Genomic DNA, 26,514 nt, shown 5'->3' on the forward strand with positions numbered 1-26,514 from the left:
TAACCAAATGAAACATGTTTTTTGCAACTACGTCATGCCTACAAGTGTTTCTACTTCCATTTCCTGTCGCAGCAAGTTTTTCTTCGCTTGTGGTCTCAAAGCGACCCCTAACACTAGAAATATCAAAGAAGATGTTAAGATAAATGATCATTGAGATTGTTTTTATCCCCCCCAAAAAATAATCAACCCAGGATCAAGACATCTCGAGTTAAAAATGTTTGTTTTGTTCATGCACATTATATCCTAACCTCATGCACTAGCTCCTTTAAAATGATGATGCAATAAGAGGTCATAATCATAAAAAAGTACCTTAGACGGTTTCATAGTCACTCAAACATGACATACAAATAAATGTCTAAAAACAAGGGAAAAAGTACAAAAACAATTACTTATAATAAATAAATTGCTTAAGTGTTCCTGGGATCCACTTTTACTGTACAAGCACAGTAAAAGTGGATCCCAGATTTTGACAAAATACCAAGGAACACTTGGTATATTGAAGCCTGGGTCATATGGCCATACTATCCTATTGATTTTACCAAGTATTTTGTGCACAATTCTCTGCCGCATTAATCAAACTCCTGCAGGTGTTCCTGCCAAATTTTAAAGTATGCGGCAGAGCTCATGCCAGCCCTGTCAGGCTGGATTTTCTTGCTTTTGATAATGGCCCCTGAAATAGAATGTTCCAAAAATCCACATCTCATTTGTAGTCTCTTTTTGGCTCAAAGCAGAAAAATAAGCTGCTCTCTTGATGACACCCAACATGACTCGCACATGAGCGGAGATAGGCTTCACACGCAGCCGCTGGAACGGGTTGACGCCAACATGGGAAGAAGAAAGATTCTGTTATGCACTGGTACAACACATGCAGGCGGCCGTCTGAACACAGTTCCAAGAGGCTTCATACTGTGGACGGCTGCCACGGTTTCGAATAATTCACTATCTCTCTATCCGCTGCTGCGATTTCACACTACGTACTGTGCAAATGTTAGTACGCAGAGGATGCCAAAAGAAGTACCGCAGGTAGTGCCTTGTTAGTTCTGATTGGATTGGGCATAGAAATTGATTATTTATGTCAAGTTTAGTCAAGTCACATTTATTTGTACAGCCCTTAATTAAGGCCACCATTACAGCATGCCTTGTTCGGTTTAAAAAGCAAGCCGTAGTTTGCCCACCCCTGTTTTAGACGACAGTATGCACCAGGTTCATTTAAGTGATTGATAGATCATTAAAGCCCCATGGTGTAATATTTGACGATTCAATGGCACTGTATTATCTTATGCGAAACACCAGTGCCACAGAGCACAGCGTAGCAGCAAGTTGCTAGACAAACATGCCGGCAACGTTAGGTAAGTACCCCACAATGTAAAAGAAATACAAATCCTCAACCTATGTTGTTTTTTTTTTTTAATAACATCGGTATGATAGTGGCAGCATGGCAGTTGGGTGGTTAGCACACAGCCCTAAGGTGTGGAGATTCAGGGTTCAATCCCCCATATTCTTCCCATGCCTGCGTGGGTTTCCTCCGGGCACTCCAGTTTCCTTTTGCATTCCCCAAAACATGCATGTGAGGGTAATTGGTCAGTCCAAGTTGTCCCTGGGTGTGAATGAGCGGGTGTGTTGTCTGTCTCTGTGTGCCCTGCAACTGGCTGGGAACCAGTTCAGGGTGTACCCTGCCCACTGCCCGAAGATGCCTGGGATGGGCTCTAGCACCCCCGCAACCCTACTGAGGATAAGCGGTGCAGATAACGGAGGAATGGATGGTATTATAGTTCAAGTATTTTTACCTGGCATTGAAATCAATGTTTTTTGTTTTTTACTTGATTAAAGTGTTTTGTACTACTAGGATGGACTAAATATTACACACTGTCTCTTTAAGGACGGTTCATTTTAGGTGGTATTTATGTAATTTTCTCATTGTAATGAATAAATGAGGAAAATCTGAGCATCAGATGAAATGGAGCTTCACTTGAGTTTGAGGTCGGAGCAGCCTGCAGGCTATTTGAAGAGAAGAGAGCGTCTGATCACCTGTTCCACTCTGCATCCCTTGCGTGCCAACTGACCTGAATCCCCCTCCAACTGCCCTCTGCCTTGAGCTGTGGGGCATCTCGCCTGGCGATGATTTTGTCACCTACTATTTTGTGTTTATTGTCGTCACAAAGACTACGGCACTCAAGCCTGCTTTACTGGATGAAAATTTCCACCTCTGCGTTTATTCCTTAGAGTGTTCAGATCTGCAATGTGAGAAATGCATCCACATATAATAAATGGTGTCTTACCGTTTTATTTGATTGTACATGAATAATTGGTTAAAATAACAGACTGTAAAAAATGTTTGCTTATCCAATTGGTAAAACTGTTGCTCATTTTGAGTACAAGCTTTTAATTGTTTTTAATCATTTTATCTAGTTTTTTAAAACATAAATAAAAAAAAACTCAAGTAAAATCAAGTAAAATTGTCTTTTTAAGCAGATCGCAGATTAATTGGATCTTACATGACTACAAAAATAATAAGTGAGCATCCATCCCAGAAGCTCCTTTTGTACTTTTCTACAATATTTATATAGATAAAGTTATTCATTTACAAGTCCTTATCCATATATTTTAATATTTATATTGTGGGGAAACTGTGTGGACCAAACATATTGTCATTTTGTTCTGTATAGATGTGAACCCAAATGAAAATAAATTACGTCTGAACCTGAAAATAATCTGCCATGTTGTAAATGAGGTAATTTTCAGTTTTTTAAAATAAACATATTTCATTGAAAAAAAATATAAAGAAAAAGGGCACTTTTATAAGGGCAAAATTTCTCCCATTGTGGTAAGATTTAATTTTTGCAGTGTACATATACATTAGGGCAGCACGGCAGCGCAGTGGTTAGCGCTTGTGCGGCACAGTTCATGTCATGGGAACCTGTCGTGGGTTCAAATCCAGCTCCAGACTTCCTGTGCGGAGTTTGTATGTTCTCCCCGTGCTTGCGTGGGTTTCCTCCGGGCACTCCGGTTTCCTCCCACGTTCCAAAGACATGCATTTCAGGTGAATTGGCCAGTCCAAATTGTCCCTAGGTGTGAATGACCGAATGAGTTGTCTGTCCCTGTGTGCCCTGCGATTGGCTGGCAACCAGTTCAGGGTGTCCCCTGCCCACTGCCCGGAGACGGCTGGGATGGGCTCCAGCCCCCCGCGACCCCAATGAGGAGAAGCGGTACGGCTAATGAGATGAGATGAGATGAGACATATACATTATGTTTTACTTCGGTTTATATTTTTGGAACAGTATCATTGGTTGTCATGTAGGGGAGCAAACCCATACTCAAAAAAACAGCCTGGAGAGGGATTGGCACCGCCAGGCTGCACTTGCCCAAGACACACAACAGTAGGCCTTGGTGGTTAAGGGATCAGTGAACCGTGATCTTTGGTTACTGACTAGGGTTACACCGATTTATCCCCCCAGGTTGAGTTCTAGGCCTCCATTTGCTGGATACAGGGGGATCGGTGAATGAAGGGTCCCCCTTTAAAATTAATCTTTTTCACTGAACTTATCGAACTACTTATCTGTCTGAGAAAGTCGGCCACAGTCTTCTGTTGGATGAGAAAGGGAACTACACTACTGTTTCATAGTGAAACAAAATCAGAAAGGTGAAAGGTGTTAATATTTATCAGTAACACCATGATCAGCAAAATTCTGAAACATTTATAAGGATTTGGAGTTTTAATCAGCCCCCAAAAATATATCTATGCAACCCTATTGAACATGTTTTGGATTCTGATAATTCTAGTTTGCGGAAAACATTAAAAGTACTACAACTGTCAAGGTTCACGTTTTAACTCAAATTAAAGCTATAACACATTTTGAAAACCAGGGGAATCAAAGTTGGGTTTTACACTCAGAAAATACGCAACTAAGAGACTGTTTGCCAGGATTGAACAAATAGATGTTTATTAACCACTAAAACGGTTTTGGGAGATCGAGGGTGAGGTCCAAAAACCTAAGGTGCTTCTTCAGTTGTAGGTAAGCTTTAGGGTCCGTTTGTCTCCCCCTCCTTGGAAGAGAACACCTTAGGCAGGAACAAAGTTAGGGACAATTCAAGGAGGTCTTCAAGAGTTCCTAAAATCCAGGGTTGTCTTGTCTTGTTTTCAGTCCTAATGAAAGGAAGTTTCTCTTCTTACTTCATACAATTGGCAACTGGCTGCTCAACCCAGAGTTGTGGAGGCACTGGCCTTCTCTTTGGGCAGCCTCGCTTAAGTAATATTCCCTGGGCGATTAGTAGATTGGCCTCGGGTAGGACCACTTCCAGGAGCCCGTTGATTGCAGGGCATGTACTGCGAGCTAACCTCGACCAATAGAAAAGGTCATGTCTGCCCGCCCAGAACAGCCTGGCTTATAGGATGGGACATTGGGTTGCCATAACATCAAATAATTTTAGGACATTTTTACAATATTTGCATAATGCTTTTTTTCTTCTTCAGAAACATATTTTTCACCAGCACATTGAAGCTCACTATCCCTTGCTCTCAATTTAACCTATCTGTCATATCAATTTGGGAAATTTGCCTCCTCTTACACACCTGATTCATTTGGACGGCTCATCAAAAGTATCTGCTGAAGCCTAAAATGGATCCTAATCCTTTGAATTAGGTGCTTCAGAGGAGAGAAACAACCAGAACATGCTGGGTAGGTGCCCTCAAGGACCGGAGTTGCCGACCCATGCACAAGATTAAAATTAAATACTCTCAACGACACACACATTTTACCCTCAAATTATGTTTTCAACGTTCACTAAGTATGGTTTTGGGCGATGGGGTAAATTAGTGATTCATCACATCTCTGCTCACATGGTTGTTAGCTAAAATGTGGACAAAATGAGGTTTCTATTTCGCATGAGTGGATCCATTATGCTCGAGTAAAATATATACATTTTTGTACGGGCAATTACATACATATTATACATTGTTTTTTTTTTTTTCAAACCAGCCACCCAGATGGACGTTTTTCTATCATTTATTAAAAAAACAAATCTAACATATTTTTCCTTGGTTTCTTCTAGATCCTTGTCAACTCTTTCTCCCAGCCAGCTTTGCTGTATGAAAGCGTCCTTGTGAGCAGTGGCAGCCCCATCCAGAAAGATTTGCTTTTCAGCCCAGATCACCAATATTTGTATGCGCTCACCGATAAACAGGTAAATTGTGAACTTTGAGAGACTCAGATGCTCGTCATGTCAGATCATAATGAAATAGCTCTTTATCACAAAGGTTTCAAAGGTCTGCACAAAACTATTACAACATCCCCTAATCTGAAACCTACATCAGGGCAAGGAAAATCTTCAAGACACCAGCATGGGAACAATCAAAAGAAGGGGTCCCACATGAGGTTATCCCTTTTACAGAATGACCAGGCTGCAATAAATGTTGCAAGGGCAGGCAATACACAGTCTTGATACACATTAAATATAGGTAACATGTTTTAAACATTTTGGAAAGGTTCCAGAAGTCTATTAATAGTTATGCGCACTTGCACATAATAATGGTATGTAAGAATGAATCAAGAACGGTGTTGCTCACTTTAATTTTGGGGTCTAATTTGAATACATAGTGCATATCTGTGCAACTTTCTTTCCCGGATTTCAACGACTAACCAATGTGTCAATCATAATCTAAATCGGTTACTACTGGCTGAAGTTATTCAGAGCTAAAAAAGACAATCTCGTTATATCAAAAGCGCCCTTATCATCTAATGCGGGCAGTGGACCTGCCATTGGCCAAGAGTGGTGTCAATCAAAAGGTCAGAGGCTAACAGTTACATTGAAATTATTTTTACTACGGGCTATCGGAACGGTAACGGGTTAAATGAGTTTCACCTATTTACAGAAACCATGTACATTAATACATGCCCATTCTGAAATACATGAACACACTGTCAGAAAGGATGGGTGTGATGTATTGAATACAGGAATTTACATTTGTCATAATAATTTGTAGTAAAAAGCAAAATTTCAAGCTAATCTGCACAAAAAATACAATAACCGTGATCTAGCATGCCGTACATACTGGGTTCATCATCATGTTCTGTAAAAACTTGTGATTTGTTTGAGCTGTAAAACCCAAAAACAATGCAAGACTATGGTCCTTTAGACAAAAGCGACACCACACTCCACTCTACCGTCAACAAGAATTTAAAATATTAATGATCAATAAATGAATCACATCATCAAACGCGGCAGGAACGAAGTCATAACCTAAACACACCAAGATGCATTCAAATTTAAATTCAAAGTCTTCATTGTCCTATGCACAGTAAAGAACCACAATTCCCTGCACAATTAAATTCTTACTTTGCTGTCCACACAGTTGCCAGCGTAATAGAACTAGAAACTATATACCTGTACACTTAAAAGAATATTACAAATATAAAAAATATAAAAATATAAGATTACTTCAAGATGAGCTAAGGCAATAAGATAATAATAAAGATAAAACACAGTTGAAAGTGACTTCAGTGCAAGAATAGTATTCAGAGGGCAACTATAAAAAAATTAGAAAAAAATAACTGTAAATAGAAAAAAAATTATAATAATAATTAGCAATCACAGTGTCCTATATCCTGCCAGCAGCAAAATACCAAAAGTGTTTTAAAAATTGTGTTTATTTTTTTCAGTCATTTTGCAACGAACGTCACATCACTGAACGAACAAATCACTTGAAAAGAAAAAAGGATGACGGGTTGAGGCCAAAGGCTTATAAGAGACATACACACAAATACAATAACTACTTAAAAGTTCTGGAGAACAAACTCTTAAATTAGTCAAAAAAAGTCATTTCTTCACACTGCCCTTCAGTTATTCAGAGATTAGGACCTCAAGACTTTACCCTGACTAACAATCACATTCAACTCCCTTGCCGCTACTACATATCATTATTGTCAATGCCACAGCAATCAAATTGCAAAGGCGTTTGTCAAAAATATTTGCTTTATTCCGACAATTGTTTTGACGGTCATTAAATTTAGATTTTACGTTTGCACCAACATTATAAAGAAACAACAGATTCTCCTTAAACTGTCCGTTTAAACACGCACAAACTTCTCCTATTAATAAGTTATGGTTTTTGTTTTTTGAATGTATTTAATGATATTTATAATTTATAATTCTAGCAAATGAGCTCAAACTGAGGTGAGTGAAAACTTGGTTGGACATGCATACTCAGTGATAAGAACAAAATGTGATGTTATGTTTTTCTGTCTTTTTGTTTCCCCACCAATGTTAATGCAATCAGAGTGATCATTAATAGATGCTTATATGGCATGTAAGAATGTTGTGGTGTGTGAACAAAGTGTCACCTCTGGTCACCGTTTCGTTGCACATACGTATGACCTTTTGTCTTGCTCTACTTTTCATCATCTTCTCATTCCTTTACCTGCAAGATTCTTATCGCCTACTAGCTAATGACCGCACTGCGATAACCTTCAGTGAGATGTTCCCGGCACATAGACAGAACTGCCTCGTGAGTGCCGTGTAATTTACCAAAGATTAGACATAATTGACTTCCATGTGTCTGGATGAGCACGGCGAAGAAGTCTCGTCTAATTGATACAAATGGACAGTGTTGGCCTCACCAGGGAATTAAGCCTGTCTGTCAAGGGCGACGAAGCCAACACAGAGGATTAGAGATGAGGACTTAATACAGAAGTTTCAATTTCATAACATGAACTTCGTATATTGAGAGCACCTCTCAGGAGACGAAACAATGAAAAAAAAAAAACTTGAGCAATTGTTATTAAAATGCTAAACTTTTATTAGATGGCGGTGCAGTGCACCCTTTTCATACTTCAATATTCATAAGCTATAAAAACAAAGATGGGATGAGAACAATTTAAAAAATGGCTTTAATAGAGATTAGAATTCTCATCGATATAATCTTTGCGTTCTTCTCGTAAATATCTTGAGATTCAGTCAGCAGTTTTCTCAGCTGTGTTACAAGCATTTAAGTAAGTCAGGTTGTAAGACCCCCATATGTTTCCTTTCATTTGCCGTCAACTACATTACAGCAATTGGCTCTTCGCCCGTTTTCAATTATTAAAGGCCAGTGTTTTATTTTTTGATGTGCACTGATAGGTCTACTACATGCATGAGCGTATGAGCATTGTGACTGGGAAGATGGCAGGGTAAAAGCCTTGTAAAAAGCACAATGCTTGCATGGAAAGATGGACCGCAGTGCTTGGATTCTCCTTTCCAAGCCTTCCTCGAAGAGACAGTAAAAGCACAGTGAAAATTTTTATAACTATTCTGGGGAACTGGCAGAAACCGAGAAGCGAGTTTGCGTGCCATGATTGTGGGACAAAATAATTGGACTGTGAGATGCGCCCGGTTTCCTTTTGTCATTCCTGTTGCGTGATAACTTTATTTTGTTTTAGATCCAAACTGGAGTTCAGCAGAAAAGTGCTTTCCCGGTTGGGGCTTCCGACAGCATAAGGTGTCACTCTGCAAGTTAACACATGTAGTATGAGAGGCTAGCAGGAGCCTCTCCAATTTGAAGTACTCTGTGCACCCAACACTTTTGGACTAACGTGTTGTTTATCAGTTTGACAGTAATGACTATCCGTATCGACAGTATTTTAATTTCCGAAGCTGTAAGCATCGGAAGACAAACACATCACGTGATACGCATTCATACGTGATTATTTCATTTGAGGACTGTGCTCATAACACAAATTGCTTAAGTTACGAGCGCATTTTTCCGATACGAAATGATTGAACATTTATCAGTTCCCAACCTTTCTTAAGCATCCATATCAACCACAATTACTGTAGCTGTAAAACACATCTTCTTGATCACTAGAGGCACATTCGTAATTAAACATAGTAATAAGAGAAATGAGATGATATTGACAAAATAAAATGAGAATTTAATATCAGCATTTACCATGGAGGAAGTCAGCAGTTGTTAACGTAACAGAGGTGTATGTGTGATGCCGGAGGAGCGAAGGAGAACAAGAGACAGTTAGTGATTCGTGAGCGCTTACTATACACTTTAAGTTACTGTAACTTTAACCCCTTGAAATTCCTGTAAAATTTGTTTAAAATCCCAATCCACGATGTACCCAGTAAGTAAATTGAATGCTGTTCTTGAACCGTTTGGAGAATATGAGCGGTTTGGATCTCTTTAGAAGTGTTAGGTTTTGTCCAAAACTAAAATAACTACTGCAAGTGCTACTAGCCGTTAGTAATCTCAGTTGGAACACATAGATGTAAAACATATTTTATTCTTGCTTGATTTAAAAAGAGAAAAAAAACTAATACATGCCTGCAGATGAGTGTAGCGTGTGCTTCTTAGCTTGAAAACATGTGAGACAATATCTTGAAGCCTTATCTGGTATTATGTCAAATTTATTCTTAATTTTAAAAACTAAACATTGTATTGTACCCGTTTCTCTAAGGTCAAGTTTAGGTGTTTCCAAAAGTGTTCATTTGGAGAAGACCAATTTACGGCACTAAATATTTGAAATTGTGCATTTTACTTTGGCCGATTTATAAGGCATTGTGAAATTGTTGTAAATGTTCGACTTATCTTTCCAAGAGTTTAAGCTTTCCAGTGATTTCAGTGACTAGTGACATCGTACGAACACATATTTTTATCAACAGTCTGGCGGCCCGCGGAACGTTGAAGAGTAAAATTAAAGTTGAATCTGGCATTGAACGGTCTCAAGTTGCCTCTAGTGTTAACACCTGAAAATTCTTATAACTTGGATTTTCCCTTGTGTGTTTGGCAAGACTTCTGCACAAAATAAATTTTGAATTTCTCGTGTGTCAAGCAGCTTATCTGTATATGTATTACTGTATTTTCTTTGGACTTCCTTTCGTTATCTAAATATGGTTCTGGTGAAGTAGCAGTAAATCCTGACTGTGCTCAGGTTACTTCATTTGCAATTACAAATACATTAGACCTGTCAATATATCTAACTTCAAACTATACACTATCAAATGAAAAATTTCGAATTTTTGCTAGGTTTTTACCTAACACAAATCATTTTGGTCTAGTGGTCAATCACACATTTTAAAAATAAATTTCACACTACTACTACGTTACAATTAAATATTTTGAAAATACAGAACATGCGCGTTTTTTAACCGTATGGGCCATAATGTATGGTCTATGCATTTTCCCGTTGGCTTTTCCAAATATTGTGATCACTTCCCATGGGCCAGCTACTTGGCCTTTCAATTGAATACAAAACTCAAGGAAAACCCTTCCATTCCAATGAAATACTTCTGCCTTGCACAAACAACCTTAATTGTATTTGATAAAAGATGAACAAAAAACATTTGGTCACATTATTATCTTACCTCGACCACAACAAAAATATCATATTATGCATATGAAAACAGATAAAACCTTGCCTTTTGATCTTAATGTATCCTATTGTTGTCGATGAAAATAGTGTTTGTAATAAAATGCAGATTTCTATCATTCATACTCCTTGTAAACATTGTATCTGGTCTGGGATCAAATAAAAACAGCCGAGCCGGGATTGCAATGTCACTGGGACAGATGGCGATTTGGCTTTATTTCGGCAAACAAAAGGACACTAGTATTTGATATTTCGGGCTCTAATCTCACTTCTCAAACAATAGTTTATAACCAGGGACCTTGTAAGCGTCAGCCAAGGACATGATCTAAGTCAGACTCACTTTTGAAGTGTTTGTTTTCTACATGGAGCACAAACAACAAAAAGCATCACAAATAGCACAAAGCTTCATTATCGGAGCAATTTGTTTTATAAAATGGATCATTTCTTTCATTTTCAAGTTACTTTTCCCAATACATTATTTTCATTTTATGGGGAATACACAATGTCTCTTTAAACAACGCAATCTGCTGCCACCTGCTGAAAAAGAAGAATATTGCCCTGCTGATTACCAGTATACAGCTCAGATACTTGACAAAGGAATGTTTTTGCAAATTACAGTAATCAATTTGTTTTTGTGGGACCAGAATCCCCAGCAAAAGAGTGAGAATTCACAAAGTAACACCACACCTTCATAAAAGTCCCCACGAGTCAAACTTCTCCCGATATGGCGTATTTACCGACTGAGAGTATACAACTGTATGTTCATATAACCACCACTATATATTACAACTACAAATCATCAAACAAAAACACAAAACACATAATTGCAGTCGAATGCATGGTCTTTGCTGTCATTATACAAAGGTGCAAAGACATTGGAAGGCTTTATATTTCAGAGTAAGGAAGCAATTTAGATAGAAGCCGGTTAACTGCACGCTGGCATCGGGATAGCCTCTAATTAGGTCAGGTCTCCACAATAATTAAAACACAACCGTCGCAGACGTGGTTTCCAACAAGGTGTAGCTCCAGGTCCTCCATTTCAAGGGTAATGGATCTGGCGTTTGTGATACAGACTCTGCAAGGATATCTTGTGAGGGTTGTTATGTAGCCTTCTCTCCCTACGTCGCCTCAGTTCCTTTCTGGACCCGACAACAACTTACGGAGCACCCGCTGGTGATCAGGCCACAATTCCCACAATTTAAAAGCACGATCAGTTTAGGATGGTTCAAATGATACATTTCTGAATGAATTCCAAATGGTTTTCTGAATTGATTCAATTTTTTTAAGTGCTCTGTACATTTGAGTTTTGTGTACCTTGCTTCAGTGGTAAAGGTAGTTGGGAGGAAACCATTGACCATAAATCAAATGAGGTGGAAGAAAGTTCAATGTTGGCACGGAGGGGCCGTTTATCAGGAGGGGTATCGGAATTCCAGAAAAGGAGCTTGTTAATATTGCGAGCCCAGTATCATCTACGAAAGTCTGTCAATGCTACACCAACAAGAGACCTGGGAAGATGAGGATTGGTCAACGTAATTCGAGAACGTTTTTTACACCACAAAAATTGTGTAATTTGATTGAAAACATTTTTTGTATGAGAACGGGGACATATTTAAACATACAGAGGAGTCGGGGTAGTTCCGTCATCTTAAAAAGATTAGCTTTACTTATTGGGGACAGTGAAAGTGTGTTCCATCTAGTAACGTCAGATTTGTACTGTTCTAATAATGGTAGTAAGTTCAAAAAAGATTAATCTGCGGGTGACTTTGTCACAGTTATGCCAAGATATTTTAGTGTATACGTTTTCTTAAAGGGTAACATGGCAGCAGAAGAATCTCGGCAGCTAGATTAATGGGGAGGTATTCGTTTTAATGCAAATTTATTTTATATTCAGATATTGCTTTGAAACTGTATAACATTCTCAAAATTGAAGGAAGCGACATATTTGGATTTGAAATATAAAGCAAAAGGTCATCAGCGTTCAGGGACAGTTTGTTAGACATGCCAAAGTGGGAGATTCCATGAACTGTGTCTACGCTCCGAAGCCACAGAGCTAGTTGTTCGACAGCGAGTGTGAATAAGAGAGGTGAGAGGGAGCATCCTTGACGGGAACAACGAGATACCGGAAATGAATCAAATTTTACACCATTAATATTGATGCTCGCTATGAGAGAGGAATACAGAATTTTCATCCATGCTAAAAAAAATTGAGCTAAATCCCAACTTCACGAAAAGATAAAACAGATATCAGTTGAACGCCTTTTCTGCATCTAGTGAGAGAACTTCAGCTGGTCCGGAGTCTGATGACGAGCAGATCATGTTCAATAAACGTCTAGTATTGTCTAGGATTGATGGCCCGAAATGAAGCCGGTTGGATCTGGGTGTATAAGTGTAGGGATTACATTCTGAAGTCAGTATTTAAAAGGGAGATTGGTCTGCAACTCCTGCAGAGGAGGGGGTCCTTTTCTTTTTTGAGAAGTAAAGGGAAACATTCGCTTTGAAAAGCATCATTAAAAATTCTCGCTAGAATTGGAGCTAGTACAGTAGAAAGAAACGTTTTGCGGAAAAAACTTCCGGGCCAGGGGTTTTTGAACTTTGCATGGACCTTATGGCTTCCTGTATAATGGTGATTGATATCAGGCCAAATAGATAGCCAGAAAAAAATGTGTGTACTTGAAGGTACAACAAACTGTCTAGCTCTTTAAGTCCTTGCCAATTATTTGACTGCATCTCAGAAGAGTAAAGTAATCTGTAGTAATCGTAGGTTTCACAAATCTCATTTGGGTCTGTGAGGATCAATCCTAGAAGCAGATGGTGCACACGCCTGGTATATGGATATTTTTCCCGGTTTGTCGCCATTTTCTGAGAGTGGGACTGCCCAGGATTGGTAATTCCATACTTTTTGCTAGGGGTTGTATTGTGTCTCAACTGCTTATTTATTCTGAGATGTCTTGTAGTTTAGCACGTTCGTTTTTTTTAAATAGAGATACGAATGACGTGACCTGTCTGCGAATATAAGCCTTGAAACAGTCCCATAGTATGCCACTACTACTATTGGAGCTGTCATTGATTAAAAAAAAAAAACCCTTAAACTTTAAGAAAGTAACCGGGAGTTTAATTTCTAGGATTTGTGGGTAGGTCTGTACTTAATGAAGGTAATGGCAACTGATGCTGGGGCGTGATCAGAAATAACTTGCTTTTGCAGGCAGTAGCCATGTGTAACAATTTCTTACCCATCAAAAATAAATCTATCCGGGAAAATCTATGATGCACCTGGGAAAAAATGAAAATGCCTTGTGAAAAGGGAAAGCAGTTATCCATGGTTCGGCCTGTCCCAGCTGTTCTGTGCGGAATTTCAGGGTAGTCGCAGATTATATAGGGTCTCGGGTCTGGGGAAGGGATCGGCAAGGGTGAGTTAAAATCACCGCCAATGATGAGCATGTGGTCTGTTAGATTGGGTAAGGAAGAGATGAAATTTGTTATCAATTTATCATTATGCCATGTTGGAGCGCTGATGAGGCCTAGATTACAGGGATGTTTAACAATTTACCTGAAAGAATAACAAAACAGCCATTTGTGTCTCAAATAGTAAAAGAGGGTTCAGAGGCTATGCCCCTACGTATGACAATAGCAGCCCCCCTTTACCCTCTGATTAAAACCAGAGTGAAAAAAGACCCATCCAGGCGCACAATTTCCAAATTGCGTAGGGGAGTTTCTTGTAAAAAAACACAGAGGTGTTGTTGGTGGGACAGTACCTTATTAGCTTGAATAATATTGGTTATTGCCTTGACGTTCCACTAGACAAGCGAAGACTCCGACCTCCCATGCATTAGACTTTTTGTAGACTATTTTGACTGTGCTGCTGCTGCAAAAAAAATCAAAAGGTTAACATTTGTAAAAAAAGAAGTATAAAACACAGATTTAAGGAATAAAAAATAATACAATAATACACATGCACAAAAAAATAAAAACTCAAACCACAGCAAAACGTTCCCTCGTGAACAACAAACTTCAGTATCATGAGAGATACCAAAGTATGAAAAAGTGCAAACAAAAAAAAAGCATAAAGGCAACCGTGCCATTCAGCTGTCAGGCACAGAATACAATGAGAAACAGTGCAATGCCCTATACTTTGATATCAATGACAATAAAGATTGTTTAAATCAAAATTTGCTAATCAGTGAACCAGCGATAACTGAAGCGCAAAATATCGAGAGAATGCATCCATCCATTATCCGCACCGCTTATCTTCAGTAAGGCTGCGGGGTGTGGAAGGCCATCCCAGCTGTCTTCAGGCAGTGCAAAGGGGACACCCTGAACTGGTTGCCACCCGGTTGCAGGGCACACAGGGACAGACAAGTCACTCTCACATTCACACCTAGGGACAATTTGGATATGCATGTTTTTGGAATGTGGGAGGAAACCAGAGTGACAGGAGGAAACCCACGCAAGCATGGCATGTTGGAACATGCAAACCCCGCGCAGGAAGGCTGTTAGCTGGATTTGATCCCATGAACCACTTAGCCGCCGTGCCGCCCGATGGAATATAGTTTTTTTCTTTTTTTGTTGCCAATTAGACTACAATAGAAACAATCTTGACAGCCAAGAACTCATGGTACAATTGTACACCACGGCACACTGGTTGAGAAACACTGTTTTAGCGAAAATCTATAGGACTTGCTCTTTTCAATCTTACTGCCAGAGTGTTTGGGTTTCAGGTCTGGATGTGCACTTACCAAAGGGTTGTACATAAAATCATCTTTTCTGTCTACACCGTCCACTGTCTGCTACAACTCCTCGTTCTTGCCCGCCTCTCCAGGTTGAATAATAGAAATGCCAAGTGATGAGCGCCCCCACATAAAATAGCCCATTTCCCAGCTTGACAGAGCAATTTACCTTTCCCCATATTCACTCGCTCACGTAATTAAAAGTGTTGGATTGGACTATCTTTGTCCCAGAGGTGACTCTGTTCTCCTCTACGCGTGCGTGTGGAAAGAAGCACACGCTCGCTGAGATAAAATAAAAGTGTCTGCTTTGTGACAAAGAGCGTATTTTCGATTAGCTAATGCAAGATTTACATGTGGCTATCTTTGTTTCACACATGCTCTTGCAGACAAAGCTCAAACATTGTTTATTGGTTAGTGCATTAAATTCAATGATATCACATAGATTCCAGATCATAAAAATGTTGAACAAAGGCTTTAGTGAACCTTGCCACCATTTTACTAAAGCAAGTTTCGATTGCCCCTATTTAACTAAATGTGTTCTTTATCATCACCCCACTATAGCCCGCAGTAGATCTTTCTTTAATCAAAGGAACAGTGTGTATTATTGACCACTAGAGTTTGCAGCACTGTTTAGTGCAACCAAAACTGAGTGCTAAAAAGCGCAATGAAGTATACAAACTATGAAGACAAAGTGACCAAATAAGCAGCATTTTACATTTTTTGCCCAGCCTTTTTAGGGATTTTTAGGGACCCTTAGCATCTAGATGGTGGACAATTATGTCAGCCCCTTTTAGGTGAGGTGCATGCTATGTATAACAAATGCTTACTTCCAGACTGATCACTCATCTTAAAGAAGGCACTAAAGCGAGATTAGAAAACACAACACACTTATCAAATGGACAATGTGTATTATTGGACCGCTTTATGCCCCTGCATGGTCCAGTGCATCTAAAAACATGTTTTGAAAAGTTCAAGGAAGAATTCCAACCACGGAGGGTCAATGAAAAAATGATCACGTCTTAATTATACATTTTCTCTGTGTCTGAAAATTGAGAATTGCACAAGTTATTTTTTATCAATTTTGTGAATATTATGTGGCTGTGAAATGCACCTTATTAGGTACAGAAAACACATTTCACAAACATATACTGGCAGGCATGAATAGTTTTTTCTTTAATATGCTAAAAAAATATTTTCAAGTACTGTAAAACTGTGACGTCACCATAATTGATGTGTTTCTTGGAATTTAAAATCTTTGCAGCACGTGGTAAGCATAGCGGCTCGAGGTGGTTAGCATGAATCACCCTTTTCAACTCCTGCTCAAAATTACGCCATCCCAAAGAAATAATTATAGTGCATATCAAGAACACTGAGTTTCAACCCAATAATTCTGTCATTGTATCTTACGGTTGTCATTAAAGGGATTCCCAGATTTTAAAACATACAAAATGTATGTATATATTATATATATTTTATATATATGGCATTGTTATATTCCAATTATTTTCTGAGATAATGCATTTTGAAGATGTTCTGACTGGTCTTTGACTTCATGTGCTGTGACTTGATCTGAGGCACACCAGCACTCTAGCAAGCGAATCAGCCTATTACAAGTTAACTAGTCGAAAAGGTTTAGAGTGTTTTAAGCTAACTTTTGTTAGTTTCTGTGGTAAATGCCTATCCGTTGTGTCACAGATGGGTGCATCAACGGTACAACAAATTGCTAGCAGCCCAAATTGGGAAAACTGGCAAAAATAACACACACAGGACAAACAGGGGCTGAATCAGCCAGGACCTTGCAAGTTAGCTGCCATAGAGGACGAACCAGTGAACGGCGGAAAAAAACAGTAGGTTGGATAACCACTGTGAGCCAGAGCAGCAACAAACACGAATCCAGCAGGGAGGAAAAACAATGCGCACGGCAGCCTGGCCAGCTAGATGACTGCTAACGGGGGTAGCCTAGACTGGAAGCCTTCGGGTGCCTACACACTCACGGGGAACTAACAATATTGTAATAATAACAAGACAACCAGCAAAAACACATGAGAAAAAGTAACAATCAAATACCTAAAATGAGGCGAAGTCAAAAAAGGAGTGCGGGCTGTGCACAATGGCAGGTAAACTTACTCTTTGGTGATCAACTCTGACAAACTAGTTCAAAGTCCCCCAGCGACACAAGAAAAGTTCTAATAACTCCAAGCTGAAATGCGCACCATACATTTGCTGATTAATACAATCGCTGTGTTTTTCATCGGGACGCACCATTTGTTTTGGGTCTTGTTGTCTTTTGGTGACGTGACAGGTCTGGGATCTATGAGTTCAAACTGTTTACTTTAAAAATGAATTAATCGAGATTTATGGCACGTGAAATATTTTGTAACATATCTGCATTGTTGTGGGGAGCAACACTACAATTTCAGTTCAAATTGAATAAAAAAGGGTCATTTTGAATCCAAATAACACAGGGGTGTCATACTAAAATGGACTTAATTAACGGGATAATCTAACTCCATTTTCCACCATTACAGTTACTGAGCGCCATGTCCCTTTGGCTGCAGAACGGCAACAGTGGCGTGCCTCTGCAAACCTGACTCTCCTCTGAGTTGTCTTTTCAGATCATTTCACTATTCAAAATAGCGACTACCAAATTGTTACATAGCGATTACAAATATAGTATTTACTAAGCGCTGAAAGAAAAGGCTAATGAGGGCTGATTCGCAAAAAATGTCAGCCCTTTATTCGACAATTGTCATTGGTTGTAAACCGACTTGTGTCGTTCGCGAACGAAATGTCTCTGTGAGCTGGCTCTTAGAAGTGAACAAAGGGCTTCCCACCAATCAACATCTGGTTCCCTCAAGAAATCATGTTTCTCTTGTGATTGTGCAACATGCATTTTTTGTTGATTCTTTGTTGTTGTTATGTTTTGAGCACAAAAAGGTAAAATAGTTTGGCATTTTATCTTTTTTTAAATGTATGAATATTTTCTTTTTTTCTCGTGTTTTTCTGTGTTAATGTGTTTATATAAAAATGTAGCAATTTATTTTTTTATCTCTGAGCCAAGAGCACAATTCTGAAAATCCGCCCCCAAAAAACCTACAGAAAAAAGGGCGGTTCTAATGTGTCAAGGCTTTAAATGTATTGCGTTCATCTTATTGCCTTTAAGATGATGTTACAACCAAATGACCGAACTTTCTATTTACATCTTAAACATTACATGAAGGCTAAAGCTAAAAAATAACAACAAAGGGAGATCATTTTTTCCACAACACAGAAACGAAGTGTAGAAAAATAGTGTATATATACATATATATATATATATATACTGGACTGTCTCAGAAAATTAGAATATTGTGATAAAGTTCTTTATTTTCTGTAATGCAATTAAAAAAACAAAAATGTCATACATTCTGGATTCATTACACATCAACTGAACTATTTCAAGCCTTTTATTATTTTAATATTGCTGAATTTGGCTTACAGCTTAAGAAAACTCAAAAATCCTATCTCAAAATATTAGAATATCATGAAAAAGTATACAAGTAGGCTATTCAACTAATCACCTGAATCATCTAATTAACTCGAAACACCTTGCGAGGGTTTCCTGAGCCTTAAAAACACTCAGCTTGGTTCAGTAAACTAAATCACTGCTGATCTGACTGCTGTCCAGAGGACCATCATTGATACCCTCCATCAGGAGGGTAAGACACAAAAAGAAATTTCTCAAAGAGCAGGCTGTTCACAGAGTGCAGTTTCAAAGCATATCCACAAAAAGTCTGTCGGAAGGGAAAAATGTGGCCGGAAACGCTGCACAACCAAGAGAGATGACCGCAGCCTTAACAAAATTGTGAAGAAGAGCCGCTTCCAGAATTTGAGGGAGCTTCAAAGACAGTGGGCTGAAGCTGGAGTCCAGGTATCAAAAGCCACAGTTCACAGACGTGTCCGGGAAATGGGCTACAATAGCCGTATTCCCATGGTCAAGCCACTTCTGAACTCAAGACAACGGAAGAAGCGTCTGACTTGGGTTATGGAGAAGAAGCACTGGACAGTTGCAGAGTGGTCCAAAGTCCTCTTTTCAGACGAAAGCAAGTTTTGCATTTCATTTGGAAGTCAAGGCGCCAGAGTCTGGAGAAAGGCTGGAGAGGAGCAAAATCCAAGTTGCTTGAAATCCAGTGTGAAGTTCCCACAGTCAGCAATGGTTTGGGGAACCATGTCAGCTGCTGGTGTTGGTCTACTGTGTTTCATCAAGTCCAGAGTAAATGCAACTGTGTACCAAGAGATTTTAGAGCACTACATGCTTCCATCTGCTGAAAAGCTCTATGGAGATGAGGATTTCATTTTCCAGCATGATCTGGCACCTGCCCACAGTGCCAAAACCACCAGTAACTGGTGCACTGACCATGGCATCACTGTCCTTGATTGGCCTGCTAATTCCCCTGACATGAACCCCATCGAGAATTTGTGGGGTATAGTTAAGAAGAAGATGAAAGACACCAGACCTACAAATGCAAATGAGCTGAAGGCCGCTATCGAAGCATCCTGGGCATCAATAACACCTCAGCAATGCCACAGGCTGATTGCCTCCATGCCACGCCGGATTGATGCAGTAATCCGTGCAAAAGGATTCCCAACCAAGTACTGAGTGCATCAATGGACATTTTCAAATGTTTGATTTAGTTTTGGTGTTATAAAATTATTTTTTTTACTTGGTCTGAGGAAGTATTCTAATATTTTGAGATAGGATTTTTGAGTTTTTTTCAGCTGTAAGCCAAAATCAGCAATATTCAAATAATAAAAGGCTTGAAATAGTTCAGTTGATGTGTAATGAATCCAGAATGTATGACATTTTTGTTTTTTTAATTGCATTACAGAAAATAAAGAACTTTATCACAATATTCTAATTTTCTGAGACAGTCCAGTATATATATATATATATATATATATATATATATATATATATATATATATATATATATATATATATATATATATATATATATATATATATTACAAATATAAATATATTACGGCTGCAACTTACGATTAATTTAATAATCGATAAATTGGTTTATTTTTTTTGCAATTAATCGGATTTCTAATTTCCCTCCTATGTATTCAAATATTGAAGTTTTGGACAGAGAAACGATACCAAATACTTTATGAGATAACACAATACAAAAAAAATATAATAAATTTAACATGGCTTTTTTATAAAAAATGTCTTGGCGCCCTCTATTGGACCAAATCAGTACTATAATTTCCAGCGTCACAACAAAATGGTGTGCACCCTAATTTGCATTGATTTAACATTTTTGGTGGCTTATAAATCATGTGATATAGCTAACCGATCATCTAATTAGCTGCCAACCCTTTTAATCATCAATTTTGTCGATTCATAGTTGCAACACTAATATATATGAATTGGTTTAATTCAATTGGTCTTGTTTGTTAGTTCAGTCCATTTCAAGATAGGCAGATACACATGTGGACCGATCAGTTTTCCAGTGGTAGACATTCTATTACCATTGACGGATACCCATTTTCTTGACGAAAAACATCACTTTTAGGACGGACTGAGAACTGTTGCAAGTGAATTAGAATAAAAAAAGGATGAACTGATGATGACAGAAGAGTATCCCTTGGAAATGATGGCCCAGTTAAATTCCATTATTCATCATCTGCAGATCCTGTGTTTGCAAACCATCCACTAGCACAATTGTTCTCTCCTTTCTTCCAATAACTACTGCAACAACTACCGCTCTATCATAAGCCAAACACAAAAGGTTTGTATCAAGCAGTATGTATTTCAAATAATTATCAACAATCTCAAGCTGCTCCAGGATGTTTTTTGCGCCAGCGGTGTCATCATCTATATCCACGGATACCTGGACATCTAATCCTCATTTTCTTTCCACTCCTCCGATCCACAAATGAAAATCTTAGCTGTAGCAAATAGCTCTTAGATGGGAATGCCATATTTGATTCACCCACAGTGGCTCATATTTACTCTGTAAGACACAAGGCTCGCACTTTCCCCATCCTTTTTTGTGTTTTTTCATACTCAATGAAAGAACCTTTTCATCATTCACCACCCAGTCACTATATACCATTGTTTTCCATTCTCTTTCTTCTGATATCGTGGTTGAATTCTCTTTTCCCTCTCTCTCTCTCTCTTTTCGCTTTCTCCATGAGACACTAATACATGGTATTTGTCCAGGCGCCAAGTAATGATAGTAATCTGGTGCCATTTGGTGAGTGGTGAAAAGGGACATGTTGGTAATGGTTGAATTATAATAGTTATTAGCCGTAGGTCACTATAAATCTGCTGTTAGCTATTGTGGTTATGTTGTTCAGTTGTAGAATGAAGAGAAAGATGCATTAGTGGCATTTAGTTCAGATGTGTGTTGTTTTTGTGAAAGCTAGTAATGGGTGTTATGTGAAATAGCATAAAACAATATTTGGGAAATGTACAATTTTTTCTAAGGGGCTTGTATGTATTTATTGATCTTTTAGGTGAATGAAATATATTTAAGCTCTATGAAGCTACCAAATACTAGGAACCTTCTGTGGTTTACTATGCCAGTTTATAGCAAATTACTTAAAACGCATCTTCTAAAAAGAATTAACAAAAATATCAAGCAATATTCATTTTTGTCTTGAAATAATTGTTTTTTACCGATGTGTTGATTGTTATAGATAGTAAACAGTTATAGCCATGCCAAATGTGTACAGTAAGGTTATTAATGTTTTATCAGTGATGAAATGGTAAAAAAAGTAATTTCTATCTAAATATAGAGCTCTTAAATGCTACTTTGGAAAAAAAAAACTTCCATTCTGAAATACGATTTTCAATATTAGGTGATATTAGTTCAATAAAATTACTGATTTAAAATTCTCTACAAACTATTGTACAGTTGTGAACATACCGCATTGTATTTCTGACACATTTACTCGGCAATACCTTGGATTGCATTTAACAGTATAAGATTGTGGACTGTGAGGTCCACTGGATTATGAGGCACACTTTCCAAAATAATCTTTTGTGATTTTTTTTTTTCATATATAAGGCCCACCGTACTATAAAGTGCATGTAATTAAGATTACTGTGATGCTAAGGTTGCATCAGAAATAAAAGGAAAAAAAAACTTCAAATAATGTAAGCATATTTTATTGAACATGAACTATCGTTACAAAATAGATTCATTCATAAATGCTTACCTTAGTATTTTTCCGTTATTATTGGACACCCGTGAAGGAAATAAGTATGCCAGTTTGTTATTTTGACTATTATTCCTTTCTGTTGTTCATCATTTGACTATAATGCATTTTTTACACTATTGGCCAATTGTGTTCCTGTTCTTTGATACCCACACCTTTTAGGGGGTACACTTTTTATAACCCAATAATTTTAAAAAGAAATGACTCAAGGGAATACTTTTAGAACAGATTTTGAATTTGGCATTGTGTTTCCCTACAGACATCTCCTGTTCTCCTTGCAAGTCCATTGATGTCTTATTTTGAGTGTCTACAATACCCTAAACTCATCAGTAGCATTTTGTTGCATTTCCAATTGTATTTACAATAATTTCTGGTCTATAAGGTGAAACTGCAAATTCCTGGCAAACTTTGGGTTTTTAAGTGTGCCTTATAGACCGGAAAATACAGTACTTATTCTTACTTTACATTTATGTTAAAAAAACAATGTATATGGAAAGCTGATGTTTTCACGAAAACACACACATTAAAAGTGCACAAACACAACTAATGATTGATTTTCATTTACTCAAATTTTGTACTACACACACATTAGAGACACATTGCTCAGAACACTTAGAGAAGCGAATTTCTCCAAAAGCATTGCTCCTGTCTGCATTTGCCTTTGGCTGCTGATTGAAAGTCAGATATAGTTGCAAAGCTTTATAAAATGCCATTTCAATTACTTGTCGCAGAAACCACTCAAACTCCATCTTATCGTAGACACACAGCTGGCGGTCAGCCGAGCTCTGCTTGATGAAATGAATTATCTGTGGGGTTTATCTGAATGGTTAGATTTACAAAAGCATTGTTTTGTCAGGAATCCATGTTCATTGAGAACATTTTCTCTTTAATGTGAGTCATCTGTTCGAATGATTGGCTTACCAAAGTCATAATTTGGTAAAATATTTGAAATACCCTTCTTGATATCAGCTTTGGATGCATTTTAAGTTGTTAAGGTATTGTATTTTTGGAACTTTAAGGTGCACCTGATTATGAGGCACATCCCCAAAAAACAGTCTTATGTCATATGTAAGAGCACAGTGGACTATATGGTATACATAATTCAATATAAAGTAACAGCTGACATACTTATGTTTTTGCATTTTATACACTTACGGTATACATGAGTGCAACGATTGATCAGTTGAAAAATATCGCCAAACATTGAATGCTACGAGAATTAACCCGGGTCACAGCAGTAAGAGCACCAAAACCTAACCACTATACCAAAAGTGATAAGGTGAAACAAGAAAAGGCCTTCAATTTGATCTAATTATCACACTATATTTACAGTGCCCGAACGGAGAAAGAATGGAGAAAATAAAGTCATCATAAAAGATAGAAATACAAAAAAAGCATGACGGCGATGAGGAATCAGACTTTGTTGATATTTTTCTTTTTTCTGTATTTTCTAATATTCTGGTACCATGAGAAAAATAGCCTGATAATAGAATAGAATAGAATAGAATAGAATAGAATATACCTTTATTGTCATTGTTACAAAATGGGTTGGACATATTGTGACAACGAAATTGGGCGTGGCACTCAAGTTCACATTAAACAGTGAGGATAAAAGAACACAAAGAAGATAAGGTTATAATTTACACAATATAAAGGAACAAAGAAGATAAGGTTATAATTTACACAATATTTACACAAGAAATGTGGGCATGTGGGATGTTAGATACAGTTTTGGGATCGTATTAGTGCAATATGCGTTAAGTGCAAAAATTGTCAACATTGTGCAAAACATAGTCAATATTTTGCAAAGTGAGCATAGGCATGAATACGACTTTACATCTGTACGAGGTAGTGTGTTTGCAAGAGTTTCAGTGAGATAACATCTAATAGTTATTCATATGTCATATGTATCACTGGAGGTCTACTGGTTAGATTTCAGCACTCTCACCACCGAAACCTGTGTTCTTGATGAATACAATATTTGGCCATTTTGGTCAGTTATGTATCATTAAAGTATCACACAGGAATAAATACTGTATGAATTTCCAAATAATTATTGTATGCATATCCAATTGTATCCACCATTTTTTCGGTATATAAGGAGCACTTTCATATTTCTGGCCAATTTGGGATTTCCGGTGCACCTTATAGTCCGGAAATTACAATAGTCCAATGTTTGTTACACCAAGCAGCAGACGTTTGGACTGATCGGTCTGAATCTTTTTTTTTTTTTTTTTTTTTGTCTTAGTAGGATTGATCGCAGCCGTTGCAGTAGGAGGACAATAAGCTGAGTACTACAAGGAATATGTGCTTTTTCAAAATGTGTTGCTAACCGACAAGGATAATATTGTGCTTTATATCATTCCCAGAAGCTAAATGTGTTCACTTTTTTTTCTACCTGTGCTTGAATTAATTTGACCGTCATTTAATGATACCTGCTTCAAAACTTGGATGAAGGTTCAGGGTTGCTTAGATTACTCTCCTTTCAGTTTATGTTGCCATGTTGCGGCATTTGCTGAATTGTTTGCAGTATTTCTAAGAATTGATGATTAGAATGTCACTGTCTCAAAAACAAATATATGGCATACATGCACTGCCTCTAAATATAAGTTCCTATGTGTGAAAAGTCAAGCCACTGCCTCTAAATATAAGTTCCTATGTGTGAAAAGTCATGTTTTTCTTCCTATGCTGAATAAAAAGAACACTTTTTCATTATACTCGTAAAATGTTAAATTGCAGAACATGACCAAATTTTGATTGGAAAAGAGTTTATGTCTCATTGAGTTTAATTAATAAAAGGGTTTGTTTTTATTTTTGCTTGCGTGGGTTTCCTCCAGGCACTCCGGTTTCCACCCACATTCCAAAAACATGCATCTCAGGTCCAAATTTTCCCTAGGGGTAAATGAGTGTCTGTCTTTGTGTGCCCTGCGACTGGATGGCAACCAGTTCAGGGTGTCCTCTGCCCACTGCCCAGAGATAGCTGGGATGGGCTCCAGCTCCCCGCGACCCTACTGAGGAAAAGCGCCGCAGATAATGGATGAATGGCTAGATGTCTTCAATCCAATTTTTTGAAAGGCTTAAAATTGTGAACAAATTAATAAAATTTATATTTGTTTGAACTAAAAAGATTTAGTAACATTTATCAATTGACTTTTTAATAGTTCACTGACTTACTTTCGTGGCGAAATTGCGTGACCACCTTATAGAAACTATCAAAACGGTGATGTGGTTTCAGTCGGGCCTTTCGGAGCATATCTTGGTTCCGACCACAATACACATTGCAACTTCTGACAGAGACGTCTACTTTGGACCATGATAAAGTGTCAATATAGTGAGAAATGGCTGTCCGACGAAAGTTTTTTGTTTTGTTTGTTTCAATTGAGGTTTTTTTTGTGTCTAAAATGTGTATTTCCAAATGCATTAAAAAGTCCTTAAAAAGTTTTATATTTAACTTGCCTTAAGGAACCCTGAATAATCAATTAGTCATCACTTACTAGATAAAACCACACAATTTTCTGTCATTGCACACAGGTTGAACTAACAGTTCTGTAAGTCTGAGTCAGCAAGTCTCATGCGCTATTGCGTTCGGAATACGCAGCACTTCCGCAAGCTTTTATATTTGATAGTCACACTGGACGTGTTACTCTAATCTCAGTTTTTAGGCACAAGCCCCTGTTGGGCATATCCTATTTTGCACTTGATAAAAAGGTTTTGTGATGTTTTATGACATTAACGTGTATCTTATTCCCAGGTTACACGTGTGCCAGTGGAAAGCTGTGAGCAGTACATGTCTTGCGGAACTTGTCTGGGATCAGGGGACCCTCACTGTGGCTGGTGTGTGCTGCACAATATGTAAGTGTGTGCATCCCCTCAGTGGTATTTTATAGGACTTGTCGATTGAACTGCATATCATGACTGACTAAAGCTTTACCTGTGCTTGTCATGCAAAATAACAATACACCTTTTACTCTGAAGTTCTTTATAGCACAGGACACAACATAGTCAAAATAAGGATTTTGAAATAATTTGCATGTGTTTATTCAGATTCAGATTCAGATCTACTTTATTGTCATTCTAGTACACGTGTATACAGAACGAAATGTCGATGCATCTGACCCCCACAGTTTCCTTGAATGTACAGATATAAATAAAGTTGTATTGTATTTTGGCTACGTATAGTATTTTACCATAGTGCCGATAGTGCAAGAAGAGTAGCTAACCAGATGTGC

The 26,514-nt window shown here is 38.0% G+C and overlaps 1 protein-coding gene across 2 annotated transcripts in view; it reads left to right on the plus strand.

Moving 5' to 3' along the window:
* Positions 1 to 26,514, plus strand: part of LOC148369555 (plexin-A1-like) — a 319,574-nt gene that overhangs the window by 144,236 nt on the left and 148,824 nt on the right. For both annotated transcript variants that reach the window (XM_088331618.1, XM_088331619.1), the window contains exons 4-5: positions 5,050 to 5,181; positions 26,037 to 26,137. In XM_088331618.1, the coding sequence (XP_088187744.1) occupies positions 5,050 to 5,181; positions 26,037 to 26,137 (233 nt within the window). The remainder of the gene's footprint in view (positions 1 to 5,049; positions 5,182 to 26,036; positions 26,138 to 26,514) is intronic.

Source organism: Urocampus carinirostris, chromosome 3 (assembly GCF_059441175.1).
Source record: "Urocampus carinirostris isolate Australia breed hairy pipefish chromosome 3, RoL_Ucar_1.0, whole genome shotgun sequence".
NCBI classification, from domain to species: domain Eukaryota; kingdom Metazoa; phylum Chordata; class Actinopteri; order Syngnathiformes; family Syngnathidae; genus Urocampus; species Urocampus carinirostris.